The 15,910-nt window shown below is 45.0% G+C and overlaps 1 protein-coding gene across 2 annotated transcripts in view; it reads left to right on the top strand.

Annotated features, from left to right (window-relative positions):
• The first annotated feature begins 427 nt into the window (after positions 1 to 427).
• LOC309537968 (phospholipase A2 inhibitor NAI-like) overlaps positions 428 to 15,910 on the top strand; it is a 92,575-nt gene continuing 77,092 nt past the window's right edge. The window contains exons 1-5 of one of the 2 annotated variants that reach the window (XM_082233142.1): positions 428 to 591; positions 3,201 to 3,317; positions 3,733 to 3,885; positions 5,200 to 5,355; positions 6,642 to 6,799. In XM_082233142.1, the coding sequence (XP_082089268.1) occupies positions 540 to 591; positions 3,201 to 3,317; positions 3,733 to 3,885; positions 5,200 to 5,355; positions 6,642 to 6,799 (636 nt within the window). In that variant the 5' untranslated portion in view covers positions 428 to 539. Of the gene's footprint in view, positions 592 to 3,200; positions 3,318 to 3,732; positions 3,886 to 5,199; positions 5,356 to 6,641; positions 6,923 to 15,910 lie in introns of those variants that run through there. The other variant, XM_082233141.1, reaches the window with a different exon arrangement.

Consider the following 15,910-nt stretch of genomic DNA (forward strand, 5'->3'; position numbering starts at 1 on the left):
TAATGCGGTGACAACTCTGAAATGCTCCTACTGTCATCGTAATGCAATCCCATGTGAAGGCGATACACCTGAGGTCTGCAGTTCCACCCTCCCCTGTGCAGTGAGTACTGTGGGGTGAAATAGAATGAACTTACACAGACAATGATCTGGATTAAAAATGGTGTAGGTGGAATTTGGGCTCAGGCATTGGCTGTATATCCATTTCAGGGCATCCATGTAATATAAAGCTAACACGAGTTACGAGTAAATTGTAGAATAATTATATAGAAATAAATTCTGAGAAGTGTCTGGCAACAGCTAATGGAACTCAAAGATGAATAAAACAGCCAATTTTGGCACAGAGCTGTGAATTTCGCTATGTCCCTCTGTGTCTTCTTGGCAAACACACAGTACCCACCCCCAGACCTGAATGAACCATTTTTTCTCCAAGAGTTGCCCACATCATGAATCTATAGCCTTTAAATATCTCCATGTAAGACTCTACCAGCACCAGTTCTCTGCCTTGGTACATCTCTGCTCTGAGTCGCCATCTTTCAAGAATGCAGAAAGCATTTCTGAGCACCTGCCTCCTCTTGGCCCTGCTTTCTCCAGGTAAGTAGGAACCAGCAGAATTTGATTCTTTTAATCGTTTTTCGATGACACTGAAAATGTTTACTCCTGGGGATGGAAGGAGAGTGAGTAAAATAGATGAGCATAATGGAGTGTAAGGACACCTGTGTTACAAGGAAAGTAGGAGAGAGTCAACTCCAAGGTTTAAGCACTTAAGCCATAACAGCCAAATACAAAATAAATAAAAAAATTCCTTCCAGTAGCACCTTAAAGACCAACTAAGTTAGTTCTTGGTATGAGCTTTCGTGTGCATGCACACTTCTTCAGATACACTGAAACAGAAGTTGCCAGATCCTTCTATATAGTGAGAAGGTGGGGAGGAGTATTACTCAGAAGGGTGGTGGGAATGGGAGATTGGCAGATAGCTGAGATGAGCCTGTTGACGACTCTTAACGACTGTAATAGGTCTTACAGGAAAAGGCAAGGGGTGAAAAGGTGAGAAATGGCTTAGTCATGTATAATGGGATAAGAATCCAATGTCTTTGTTCAAACCAGGTCTCTCCATGGTTTTAAGTTTGGTAATGAGTTGCAATTCAGCAGCTTCCCGTTCCAGTCTATTTCTGAAATTCCTTTGTAGTAAAACAGCTACTTTGAGATCTTGTATAGAATGTCCTGGGAGATTGAAGTGTTCTCCTACTGGTTTCTCTGTTTTGTGATTCTTGATGTCAGATTTATGTCCGTTTATTCTTTGGCGTAAGGTTTGGCCTGTTTGTCCAATATAGAGAGCTGAAGGACACTGTTGGCATTTGATGGCATACACAATGTTAGACGATGAGCAAACTGAACAGTCCCGAGATGGTATGTGTGATGTTGTTGGGGCCAGTAATGGTGTTGTCCGGGTGTATGTGGCAGCAAAGTTGGCATCTGGGTTTATTGCAGGCTCTGGTGCCAGTGTCCGTGTTAAGTCTGGTTGTAGTATTATTGTGGGTTAGGAGTTGTTTAAGATTGCAACTCATTACCAAACTTAAAACCATGGAGAGACCTGGTCTGAACAGAGACATTGGATTCTTATCCCATTATACATGACTAAGCCATTTCTCACCTTCTCACCCCTTGCCTTTTCCTGTAAGACCTATTACAGTCGTTAAGAGTCGTCAACAGGCTCATCTCAGCTATCTGCCAATCTCCCATTCCCACCACCCTTCTGAGTAATACCCCTCCCCACCTTCTCACTATATAGAAGGATCTGGCAACTTCTGTTTCAGTGTATCTGAAGAAGTGTGCATGCATACGAAAGCTCATACCAAGAACTAACTTAGTTGGTCTTTAAGGTGCTACTGGAAGGAATTTTTTTTTATTTTGACTATGGCAGACCAACACGGCTACCTATCTGTAACTGGAGCCAAATACAGTTTATTCCAAACATGTATTTATGTGATGAAGGAATCTGACTAACCATACTATGGCAGTAGAAGTGAATAAAGGTCAATGCAGATGTCAGGTCTGGAGAAGAGTAGTAATCTGAACTGAGTGCAATCAGCTCTTGCCTTATTGGTTGGCCACCTGGATTCTGTACAAATATGTTTTAAACTGGAAGGCTATCACTTTGATAGTAATGATTTGGTGCCAGTGCAACATTCCCTTCCCAGTAATTAGGAATAGAATTTTGATGTGTGTCGATTGAACACCTCCAAATAATTTTTGAGGCCCTATTGCGAAAGAGAGAAGAGCACTAAATTCACTTATTTATTTATTACTTATTAAATTTGTATACTGCCATTGGATGAAGGGCAGTATACAAATTTAATAAGTAATAAATAAATAAGTGAATTTAGCGCTCTTCTCTCTTTCGCAATAGGGCCTCAAAAATTATTTGGAGGTGTTCAGTACATACTGTCAATAAGAAAACCTATCTATAAATTACTCTAAGAGCAAGATTAAGATTTTTGGCAAAAGCGGTCCTAGGTAAAAATGGAGTGAATTTAGCGCTCTTCTCTCTTTCGCAATAGGGCCTCAAAAATTATTTGGAGGTGTTCAGTACATACTGTCAATAAGAAAACCTATCTATAAATTACTCTAAGAGCAAGATTAAGATTTTTGGCAAAAGCGGTCCTAGGAAGCTATAGAACAAACCTGCTCATGAAATTCCTATATATACTGTTTGGTTAAACCCTTTCTTGGAAGTGTCAGATGGATGCAATGAAATTCAAACACAGAAAACCGCAGGGGCATTGATGAAATTCTATCACATTAAGGGAGCGCAGTTGAATGAACCTGTCCTAAAGATATTTCATAGCAAAGAGCTTACTAAAATGCTCTGTGGTACTGAATAAACCATTTTTTGAAGCTAAACTCTCTCCCATCAGTAATAGCAACAGTTCTTATTTACCCACTTGTCTGCCATCTCCTTAGGATGTTGACACCTCCTCCCACTTTAGAGTATTTTGGCTTGTTTGTAAAACAGCACCAGGGTGATCAACATGCATTTGCCTTCATAAATTTAATTTATAATTCTGAAATATATTTGATATACTTGAATGTGGGGTTCTCATGTTTTATATAGACTTATTTTCCATCTCCACCCAATGTACCATTAAGCTTGTTACCATCTCAGGAAACCTCCTGCACCAACCTCTATTTCCTTTATATAGTGACATCTCTGGTATGTTCCTACTGTCATAATAAAACAACCTCATGCAAAGGCGAATCAGATGAGACGTGTGGCGCTAATCAAATCTGTGTTTCTGGTGTTCTGGATAACAATATAGGTGAGCTGAAACTTTTCAATTACTGTTTTTCACCCCATGTTTATTGATTACTGGTGTAGGTAGACTTTTGGCTCTGGCTTTGGTTATAAATCCATTCCAGTCGCCTGCTGAAGGGGTGAAACCACAGGGTAATGTAATGAAATATGGCCTCTCATCAGGCGCCAATCTACTCAGATTGACTTGCTAAGGCCATCGCTGGGAACGGAGACTTCCATCGAGACCCTTCTAATGAGGTACCCTGATTATGCTGCTGGTTCAGGACAGGGTGGTTAGGTTCATCTATTGATTCAAGAACTGTGCATTGAAGAGTAAACAATTTAATTATTGGGAAGCATCATTAATTCCTTCCAAGTGTATTTATTTTTAATCAGAATACTCACAGATCTTGTGATTTGTTTCCTTTTGTTCTTTGCAGTTTCACAGTATAAAGCGACAGCTTACCGGCGATGTGGTGATTCCATACATTGCCACTCAGGTGATTACAGTTTAACTTCAGCCAATGGTAACTACCTCCAGGCGAAGGTCTTCTGCTGCGGAACAGAAAAGTGTAATAAGGAACCTCTCTATGGTGAGTTTCTGCATCTCTGAAGGTTAATATCTTATTAACCTGTTATATAACTTCCACCCAGTTACAGGCAAAGTGTAGCATCTTTGTTTTTCAGTCCATTCAACACTGGGTGCAAGGGTCTAATAAGTATCTACAACTGATCCCTGAATCATTCAAGTTACAAGATAAAAAAATTCCTTCCTGTAGCACCTTAAAGACCAACTAAGTTAGTTCTTGGTATAAGCTTTCGTGTGCATGCACACTTCTTCAGATACCTCCTTCCTGTAGCACCTTAAAGACCAACTAAGTTAGTTCTTGGTATAAGCTTTCGTGTGCATGCACACTTCTTCAGATACGTGTTCAGACCAACACGGCTACCCATCTGTAGCAAGTTACAAGAAAAGAGATTCCAATTAAACTTCAGGAAAAACTTTCTGACAGTAAGAGCTGCTTTACAATGGAATGGTCTCAATCAGGACAGTGTGGAATCACCTTATTGAAGGTTTTGAAGCAGATTGGATGGCCATCTGTCCTGGATGCTTTAGCTGGGTATCCTGCATTACAGGGGGTGGACTAGATTATCCTTAGTGTCTCTTCCAGCTCAACAGTTACATAATTCTACGATGAATCTGGAATGGATGAAGTAGATGATCAGTCAAACTTCACATACGTAAGGGCTGGGGCTGGAGGCATGGATGTGAAAAAATCTGGAAAATCTGGACATAGGTCTACCAAATTTGGGTTCTGGGTCTGCTGACTACATCCTTGCACCCATAGAGAGAAGGAGATTCCTTCTCAGAGAATGCAGCTGACTGTAGCTTCAAATAGCTTGCTAGATAACAATATACAGTGGTACCTCGGGTTAAGAACTTAATTCATTCTGGAGGTCCGTTCTTAACCTGAAACTGTTCTTAACATGAGGTACCACTTTAGCGAATGGGGCCTCCCACTACCATCTCGCCTCTGCAGCATGATTTCTGTTCTCATCCTGAAGCAAATTTCTTAACTGAAGGTACTATTTCTGGGTTAGCGGAGCCTAACCTGAAGCCTCTGTAACCCAAGGTACCACTGTACAAAGTAAGAACTCCGGAAAAAAAGAATTAAAATGAGCATACCTGACAAATGGTGAAAGACAAAATCATTATGCATAGACACTCAGCAGATGTTACAGTTCTGCAAAGCTGATGGCAAATATAGAGTACAATATGGAGGTAGCACATCCAGCTAGTGCTAGAAGTTACTAGAAACCATGAAAAAAAAGAAATAATGTTAACAATAAAGTGAAGGGGGGATGAACTACATCCATATACTGACTGTTGGTTTTTACTTTGGTAGTTCTACCTCGTGAGGATCTTTCCCCCAATGGTTTAGAGTGCCCAGCCTGCTTCGGTATCGCCAATTTTACCTCAAATCTCAAGTGCAAAAATCGGGGGACTGTCAGCTGCCTTGGCAATGAGATCAAGTGCATTGACTATTCTTCCAGGGTTTCATGTGAGTATTATTTCCAATCAGCCAAGAAAATCTGCTCCTCTGTCTCTTTATCACTGCCAGAAAAGCAATGTCTAATCTTTGTTTCCTTTTTATATGTGTTATGTGTATAAAGCTTTGATTTCTTTCTCTGAGGAAAAAACAGATGCTCTAGTCCTGTTTTGTATTCTAAACTACCCTGTTAGAATTGTGTAAGAGCAAAAGGGAACAGACACCCTCATGGGCAGGGGTTTCCATTGTGTGGGGTGTTTACAAAGGTACAGTAGGCTCCTCACAGCACACTTTTGTCCTCTAATGGGCAAGGGGCATCAGAAAATAGGGATACAAGCGAGGGTGTAGGACCAGATAGCACTGTCCTGCCTTGCAATTCTGAAGTACAGAAAGCATTGGTTTAATGTGTAGTCTGGGTTCTGGTAGAAGGTTTTGGTAATTTCAACATATTTCTAATACAAGCTGGTGCAAGCTTGGATTTTCCAGCTGACAAGTAAGTTTCTATTCTGTTTTGGATTCCAATCTACACCTGTTATAGTTAGATAAGAACTAGAGGGGACAGACTCACTCAGGGGCAGGGTTTTCCATTGTGCGGGGAGCATAAACAAGTACAACAGGCTCCTTACAGCACACCCTTTCCCTCTAATGCACAAGGGGCATCAGGGCAGAGGGATACAAGGGAAGGTGCAGAACCAGCCGGCACATGACTGCTCCTCTGCACAGCAGTATGAACCATTGGTTGCTGGTCCAGGAGGACTGTGTCTTACCACAAACCTTGGCCAAAAGTTTAAAAGAAAGGAGGCTGGGAGAAAGAAACATTCTGCCAGTGCACAACTATTCATTTTTCCTCAGAAATTAGTTGCATTGTGTTCTTGGATCCTGATGCCAGCACAGCTTCCTGTTGGTGCCACTCAGCTGATTTGCGTTGACAGCAACAAGTTCAGCCTATTGACTGTGACTGCAAGCCCTGCTTCTCAAGCAGCAATTCAGAGTGGCCTTCAAGGCTCCCAGTTGTTCTGCAGCAGCAGCAGATCTACCTGACACATATCACTTGTGATGTGTTGTTGGTGTAAGGCAATTGGGGATAGCTTTGGTAAAAGCGACAAATTTAGCCACCTGCTGGGCTTCATTGGCTAACAGGTTAAGGTTCCTAAGGCATGCACTAGTGATAGTTTGATGTCAGATTAATCATACCATGTGTTGGTTTCAAACACATTAAGCTTTTATAATCATGTTCTTCCCTATCCCCAAGAACCTAATAAAGAACTCATGCAAACCTTATGCTTTTTATTTCCCAGATTTTACGATGCTTTATAAGAAGCTGAAACTCAAAGGATGTGCAACTGAAGACGTTTGTGCCCTTAACGGAAAAGATACTAAATTTGGCAATCTTATAGTAGAGAACATTGTAACCAAATGCTCTGATGCCTCAAAGCAGATTGAGCTCAAAGGGTAGGTAGGAGAGAGGAAAGATCTCCTTATCAATTCCACCGTTCATGGAACCAGCAGAATATGTTAACAGCTTATGCTGAGAGGAGGGGCTCAGGCCTTCTGGGTTTTCTTTTTCACTATTGGTGAAATTCATGATCAAAATAAACCCTTCTGACACATAGAATCTGTATTCTGTATTTGTATGTTTTGTATATGCAGAATGTGTGGAATGATGAGAAAGCGTGTTCTCCAATAAATGAGAGCACGTGTTGCGGTGTGGGCCACCGGGCCAGGCCTCTGGTTGCCAAGCAGGTTAATAGTTGTTGCCTGGCATTGTGATTGGATAACCGGGTTGCTGGGGCAAATTGTATGTTGCAAATTGGGTGGGTGGGACCATAGTCTTTAAATATTGGTGCACTCTGGTTTCTCTTTCTCTTTGCAGAGTGCATCGGATCACCCGCCCGCCCGCCCTCTTTTCCGGTTGACCTTGCTTTGCCTGTCCTGGGGTCGTCTACCTGGGTGCAGGGGCCTAGTAGGAATTTTGCCATTTGGTGATTGGCTGTGCCATTTGGTTTTTGCCTACTACTCAGCAATTCGCCACAACTTGTAAGGTTGCGGTTAGGCATTGGTTATAATATGCTGGTGGTGGAGGGGTCAGGATAGGCCGTGCCTGCCCCTCCCATTGCGCTGAAGGGAATTCCTTTAAAGGAATCCTGGGGCTTGCCATGATTTCGTCCAATCCCTGTCATGGGACCAGGGCCGCCCAATCCCTGTCATGGGAATCCTTGTCATAGGACCTGGGCCGGCAAGCTTTCGGGGAGCTGCTGGGGTGAGTGGCGTGGGTCCGACACTTAGCTCAAATGACCCCCAACTTTCCCTTCTACTGTCTTCCATTCTCATTATTACTAATAATGAGAGTATCACATGTACTCTCATTATTAATCCTTTGTCATTGCTGAAGAGGCTGCAGTGCTCATCAGAATCATATGAAGCCTGAGCCAATGTCTGTGCCAGAGGGGTGCAACTGAGGCCTCGCTGTCACAAATAGGTATTAAACACACACACCCAATTGAAATAAATTGTGGAATCCACAAGACAGAAGGTTATTCTACATCCTATCCTCAAAATAACATTGGCAGTCAGGGTAGAAGCAAGGGGACTACATTCTGTCTTTCATACATTTTAGAAACTAAAGACTTTATGATGAGTGAGACAAGTACAAAGTAAAATACAGTGGCACCTCGGGTTACATATGCTTCAAGTTACATACGCTTTAGGTTACAGACTCCGCTAACCTAGAAATATTACCTTGGGTTAAGAACTTTGCTTCAGGATGAGAACAGAAATTGTGCAGCGGTGGCGCAGCGGCAGCAGGAGGCCCCCATTAGCTAAAATGGTGCTTCAGGTTAAGAACAGTTTCAAGTTAAGAAGAGACCTCCAGAACGAATTAAGTTCTTAACCCGAGGTACCACTGTAAAGCCAATGCTTAATACTTCCATTCTCAACATGTACTCTCATTATTAACCCCTATTGAAGCTGACTAGGGCTGAGGCTTCCTGTTTCCGGCGGTGGGAAATGGCTGCCTCCCACATGACCCCAGCTGTGCTGGTAATACCTCAGCAGTCCTTTTTCTGGGGCATGAAAGATGATAAAAACATCATATTCACCTTCCATCTGAGTTAGACTCTACACAGCAAAAAGGAGCAAAGACAGAGGCATTGTCTCACCGTGAATATATCCCTTTATCCAAGAAAAACCCAGCAGCTTCCCATAGGCATTGGACACCTGAGTAGCAGCAGTACTAGTTCACATTTGTGTAACAAATTAAGGCCAGCAGTCAGTCTCTGAGAGCATTGTTGCTGGTCATAGCATTGTGAGAAGATACTAAAAAATGGGGGGTGGGGGATACTCAGAAGGCCTCAGGTTGGATGGCTGTGTGTCATTTAAGATTTAGTTGAGAATCCTGTATATCAGCAGCTTGGACAAAACGGCGCTCAGAATACCTTCATATATTTCAACTCTTCAACTCTATTCTTCTAGAATGTTATGATTCAATGACTTAGAGGCCTTCTCAGAGCAAGAATCTAAGTAGGAGCTGTCCGTGTTCCTACAATAACCCTACCTCCTTACCCCCAGCACCAGTACAAGAGGCAGCTGCCTTACTTGTTGGCTGAAAATCTGCCGTACCCTCACTATCCAAAACATTATTGGATTCTTTTAGACATTTCTGCTCTAAAGCTAGTATGACGTGCAAGCCTTAAATATACTGAATAAAAGCCACAATTCTTTTTGATTTTAATAGAGAATACTAATAAAAATGAAAGGCTTGCAGTAGCCCGGCTCCACATATCACATATCAGTCTGAGAGTTTCTCAGTTTAGTGGACACTTGAAAACAGTGGAACAGATGGAGTCAGTATTTAAAAAAAGATCGCTAAGGAAGTTGCTGCAGATAGAGCACTGGCTCCATTCATCACTCCTTGCATGCCTTCCGCCTGGTCAAATAATACTATTAAGTGGATGAATTTTGGGAAATAGTCTTTCAGTAAATTAATTCAGTTGCTACACAGGGTCTCTTGCCAGTACCTTCTCTAGCACTGAGATCAGTCAGGGGCACTCAATGTACTCTGCGCACCACCTGCTAAAAACATTCTTGTTTAGACAAGCCGACTGAGATGCTTAGAAAGTTGTTGCCGTTTTAATCTGTTTTAGTAATTTAAAACTTGTATATTCAGATGATTTCTCATATTTATCTGCTTGTAACTGCTGCTTCTTTTTACAATGAAGCCATCTTTAAGTCTTAGGAAATAAATAATGTATAAACGAAACCGCATTGCTGGGTATCTGGGATGCAGAAAGGGGAAAACAGAGCAGATAAAGGTTTTGGTTTTTTTTCTTACTACATTACTATAAATTTTGTGGGAGTATGTAAAGAAGTTCCGTTTAACCATAGTCATATATGGGTAGCTGACAATGTTTTCTTTTTCTCTGTTGTTGTTTTTCAAATTTTTAATTAATATTTCCCTACATAAGTGTAACACAGAGGAATAGTGAATTGTCGTATGTTAAGGTATAGTAGGATGTGCTATTGTCAAATTCTCCCTTATTTGGGTTTGTATTATTGAGTATTTCTTAGCAAAATAGTAGCAGTGGGGGTCTGTTGAATTGAAATCAACCAAGCACCTTGTGGTATCTTAAGCACTAGCAGCTGAAGAAAGAAAGACCAGGCCAAAAATGTTGATAAATATAGACCCAAAATGGTTTAGCTGAAAGAACTTATAAATGCATAACTGTAGGACCATGTAAGTTTGGTGCGAGAGATGGGGTTCTGGTAGGCTCTCTACTCTCACACCCAATATAGTGCACACAAGCCAACATTAGAGTATCCCTAACAGATGAGTGTCCATCCTGTTTTTGAATAAGTTCAGATTTGGGGCATATACCGTATTTTCCGCCCTGTAGGACACAATTTTTCCCCTCCAAAAATGAAGAGGAAATCTGTGTGCGTCCTATGGGGTGAATGCAGGCTTTCGCTGAAGCTTAGAGAGCGAGAGGGGTCGGTGCGCACCGACCCCTCTCGCTCTCCAGGCTTCAGGAAGCTATCAGCAAGCCTTGGGAGCCCGCGGGAGTTCCCGCAGGGCTCCCTAGGTTGCGGATAGCAGCCTGCTTGCCCGGAGTGCGGGGCACCCTGAAGCAGAGCGCCCCACGCTTCGGGCAGACATCGGGCAGCCCCACAAGCTCGGGGGACAGCGGGGAGGTGCAGTGCCGCCATCCCGCTGTTCCCCGACCTGGTTTGGATTCCCCGACCTGGTTTTGAGGGGGGGGAGGGGAAAAATTTCCTTCATCCCCCCCCAAAAAACTAGGTGCGTCCTATGGGCCGGTGCGTCCCATGGGACGAAAAATACGGTAGATGAGTTTCATAATGGGTTTTGAAAACACTTGTAAAACATTAGCTTTGTTCTTTTCAAAACAGTTTGACTTAGGGCAGTCATCACCAAACATGTCAGATGACTCAGACTGTCCTCCTTCCCAACAATCTGATACAATTGGAACAATGAGAAACTATGTACCAGATACTAATAGTGATTTTAATAGCTTTGGCTCCATTGTCCAATATTCAGGGCACGTCACAATGTCCCTAGCACTGTCTAAATCCCTCTAGCTCTATCTAGCTTGGCTCCCTCAGCAGTCACCTGTGCCATATTTTGAGTCTTTAGCTGTCCTATGATTTGAGGCATGGGGGAATTTTTTAAAAAATGCTTCTGTGAAAGGCTGCAGTACTGGTTCTTTTTCAGTATATTGCTTTGTCCATCAAGGACACAATAACCTCCCATAGTCCCTTGGACATTGAAGTAATACATAGATAGCAAACAGTTGCAGAGCAATTGTCCTTATTTCTTCTGAACAGAACCAATGTGTTGCAGAGCTTTTAGTTAGAGGGAGCCATGCCACCACTTGTGGTGGGGCTGTCCAAGAAGAGAACTTTTGGGGTGTGTGGAAATACATTCAGAAATGTATAATATTGTATATATAAGGTTTTATGGGAACAATCAACCCCCATCCATTTGTTAGTTTTACTAAATGTGTTGAAGGGTTATCCAGACCTAGATAATAGTACTTACAATTTGAAAGGTTTTAGGATCCTGTTTCATATATTAGTCTGATAGTTTATCAGCTTGGCCTAAGCTTCAAATCGGTGAAACAGATGGAGGTAATTATTTTAAAAAAGATTGCTAAGGAAGTTGGTAAAGGTAGAGAACTAGATCCATTCATCACTCCTCGCATGCCTCCCCCCTGGTCAAATCCCTGCTGTTTGTGGTCCTGAAAAAAAGTGTAGAGAAAAATTGATTCATGCATCTTTGATCCTTCCCAAAATGTGGGTCAGTCAAGATGTGCACCTGTGCTTAGTTCACTGTGTGTCCTTTGACAGTGTAGTGGGGTTGCTGCCCAGGTGTGGCATTGGAACCCAGATGGGCAAGGTTGTTTTAGAACAATCTAAGGGCCAAAGTTCCACTTTTAGTCAGAGTACTATTAAGTTCCTGAAATTTGGGTAATAGTCTTTCAGCAAAAGAATCCAGTTACTCCGCAGGATTTCTTGCTAGTATTTTCTCTAGCACTGAGAATAGTTGGGGCACTCCCAATATTCCGCTCAGCACCTGCTAAAAACATACTTGTTTAGACAAGCCTACTGAAATGCTTAGAAAGTTTTTGCAATTTTAATCTGTTTTAGTATTTTAACTCTTGTATATTCTGATTTTTATCAAATTTAAATTTAAAATTTGAAGGATAAATCTGAAATATATTTGACATACTTTGAAGTGGGGCTTTCATGTTTTATATAGACTTACAATTCCATCTCCATCCAATATACCTTTAAGTTAGTGGCACCCACTAACTTTAAGTTAGTGGCGCTGGATGGATGAAATGGTGCAGTTAGGGCATGGCAGATGCCCAGTCCCAAAAGGTACTGCTCAAAAGTGCCTGACGTGAACTGCGGTCCGTTGTTGGAGACAAGGACATCAGGACACCCATGTGTCGCAAAGAGGCCTCGCAGCACCCGGATGACAGCCTCGGTAGTGGTGGAGGGCATCAGGGCCACCTCCAGCCATTTGGAATAGGTGTCTACCACTACCATAAAGGTCCGGCCATGAAAGGGGCCGGCCAAATCGATGTGCACCCTCGACCAGGGCGTCTTGGGCGTCTTCCAGGTGTGTCCCTTAGCTGCCGGTGTCGCAGGCCTCGATTCTTGGCATGCTTGACAGGCGGAAACCCAGGCAGTCATGGCATCACCCATGTTAGGCCACCAGATGTAACACCGAGCCAACGCCTTCATTCTGATGATTCCCGGGTGGCCAACGTGCAGAGCCTCAAGGACGCGTTGACGGAGTCTTTGGGGAATCACGATGCGGTCTCCCAACAGCAGACAGCCGCTATGAGCCGAGAGTTCGTGTTGTCTGGTTGCGAACGGCTGGAACTCCAATGCAAAAGGCCCTTGTGGCCATCACCTCCACACCCAGTTGAGCACACGGCTGATGGTGCGATCCTGGGCAGATGCGGAGGCCACAGTGGCTGCCGATACAGGCGCTGCCAGAAGATCCTCAGTCAGGAGGAGCAATGAAGCAGGAGTCGGGTCTTCCACAAACGCTGAAAGAGGGCAGTGGCTGAGAGAGTCAGCATGGCCCATTAATTTCCCCGGGTGATGGACGAGCCGGTAGTGGTAGGCAGCCAGGAAAACAGTCCATCGCAGCATGCACAGCGAGAGGACCGGTGGAGTTGGTCGATAACTGGCGAGGAGGCCCGGGAGCGGTTTGTGGTCGGTGATGAGGTCAAAAGTCCTGCCATGAATACCTATTCATGGAACCTCTTCACTCCAGCCACAAGTGCCAGTGCCTCCTTGTCAAGCTGGCTTTAATTCCCTTCAGTCAGAGATAACAACCTGGAAAAGTAGGCAAGCGGTGCTTCTCTTCCATCTGGAAAACAGTGACTAAGGACAGTGCCAATGCCAAAAGGTGAGGCGTCACAGGCAAGGACCAGCGGACAGGCTTAACTGCACTGTACCAGCACACTGTCCGATGAAAGGAGAGCCTTGACCACGTTGAAGGCCGCTGTCTCCCGATGACCCCAGGTCCAAGGTGTCTTCGTGCTGAAGAGTCGGTGAAGAGGCTCAGCCACCGTGGCTTTCTGGGGCAGGAACATGTTATAAAAGTTCAGCAGTTCCAGGAATGCCTGCAAATCTGTCTTGTTCTTTGGGATGGGGGCCTGCTGGATAGCGCGGATCTTCGATGTGGTCGGGTGAAGGCCGGAGGCATCGATAAGATAGCCCAGGAACTCCACCTGGGGAACGGCAATCTGGCACTTCTCCCTCTTTACCTTGAGCCCGGCCTCCTGAAACCTGGTCAGCACGGCACGGAGGTGCTCGAACAGCTGCTGGTGTGAGTCTGTGGACACCAAGACGTCATCAAAATATGGTACCACACCCGGAAGCCCTTTCAGGAGACACTCCATAAGGCTTTGGAAGATGCCAGGAGCCACACTCACCCCGAACTGCAAACGGCGGCAACGGAATGCCCCCGGTGGGTGCCGATCGTCTGGGCTTCAGCGGTGGCATCATCGACGGGCAGTTGTTGATAGTCTTGGGCAAGGTCCAGCTTAGCGAAGACCTTACCCTCACCCAGGGAAGGCAGCAGGTGTTGGACAACAGGAACCAGATAAGCATGCTGCTGAAGTGCCTTGTTGAACGTGCACTTGTAGTCGGCGCAGATTCTCACTGACCCGTCTGGCTTGACAGGCGTGACGATGGGGGTTTCCCACTTGGTGTGGTCAACCGGCTCCAAAACTCCTTGGGCGATCAGCTTGTCCAGTTGTTCATTCACCTTAGCCTTGAGAGCAAAGGGAACCCGGCGTGGCTTTAGCTTGATGGGGGCGACTTGTGGATCAAGGCTAAAGGACATGGGCGTACCTGTATATTACTCCAAAGTGCCGTCAAAAACCTTGGCAAAGTCTTTGACCAGACCTTCAGTCTCTGCGTTAGAGATGCAGTTGATGCCGGTGACTTCCAGGCCGAGGGCATCAAACCAGTCTAGCCCTAGCAGGCTTGGCCGCTGACTTTCGACCACTACCAGTCGAAGCAGGCCCAAAAAATCCTTGAAGGCGATCCGGAACCAGCCAACGCATACCACGGGGATGTTGATTCCCTGGTAGTCTCTCAGCTGTACAAGGTGAGAGTCGAGCTGCAAGACACGATGGACAGGGCAGACCCAGTGTCGATCTCCATGTCACATGGAGCTCCTTCAATGAGCACAGTGACATTCAGCTTATATCTCGTAGGCAAGTTGGTTTGGCCAATTGTGGTTCCAGACGGGCAGTGGCAGTTGGTGAGAGTGAAACAGTTTTCCTTGGCGGACTGGAGTGAAGACTTGGACTTGCGAGTCAGTGAAGGGGGTGTGTCAGATGGAGCCAATCGGCAGACCTTAGCAATGTGGCCCCTTCTGGAACACTTCCGACAGATGGCATTTCGGAATCGACACTTGGCACGGGAATGGTTGCCTCCACAGCCGGCACATTCCTATTGGCCCTTGGATTTCTTTTGGAACTTCCTGCGCTCCCGCTTTGTCTGGTGCACGTCATCGTCTTCACTGGAGGATGCCTCATCACTGCTGGCCTCTTCATGATGCACTGGAACTGGCTTTGTAGCAAGACGTGGGCTGCTGGCCTTGCAAATCTCCTGGGCGGAGTGTTCGGCAGCTTCCGAGGCCACGGCCTCCTCAATGGCTTTCTGCAGTGTGAGGTCTGGCTTGGTGAGGAGACGCCGTTGCAGACGGATGTCTCGGACCCCGCAGACGATTCAATCCATCAGGGCATCATCTAAGTCTCGGAACTCGCAGTGTATTGCAATCTGTCAGAGGGCGGCGGTGTAGTTGTTAATTGACTCCCCCTCTGCCTGGTTCTGGTGGTAGAACGCATGGTGGGCAGCAATCTTGGACGGCTTTGGCGCATAGTTGTTGCGGAGCTTCTCTTGAATCGTGTCCCATGGTGTTGCCTGTGTTGGGATTCACAGGATACTGAGTAAGTCTGCAGGCTTCAACAGGCTGATGCAATACTCTGTGAAGTGCTGGGTCAGAGTGACTCAGCAGGAGTGTGATTAATGTGATTGGCTATCACCTGTTTTAAAAAGGAAAGCCTGTTCAACAGTAAGTGTGGTGGTTGTGCTGTGGTGTGGTGATGCTGTGGTGGAGAGTATTCGTTTGTCTTAAGGAGCAGGTACTCTGTATGGACTGTTTTCATAAATACTTGTATATAGCTCACATTAAAAAAGACTGCACTGAAAAGAAACCTGGGACTCTGAGCGTTTCGCTAAAAAGCGCCGCGAGGAATTCGTGACAGGGGTATGGGCCCAGCACGCTTCCACTGCGCAAGAGTACAGGTGGCAGTTATCTAGCCGTGGGTGCTGGAGGTGAGCTGCAGGGATGGAGCAGTCCAGAACTGGTGTGTTGCTGGAGAAGCTGACGGCCACGAACTACAGCATCTGGTCGGTCCGCATGCAACACTTCCTCAAGCGTGAGGGCCTGTGGAAGGTGGTGGAAACTACACCGCAGCCCCCTGAGTGGGATGAGGATGATGGAAAGCTGGCACTAGCA

Source organism: Podarcis vaucheri (assembly GCF_965113315.1).
Source record: "Podarcis vaucheri genome assembly, chromosome: 7".
Lineage (NCBI taxonomy): Eukaryota > Metazoa > Chordata > Lepidosauria > Squamata > Lacertidae > Podarcis > Podarcis vaucheri.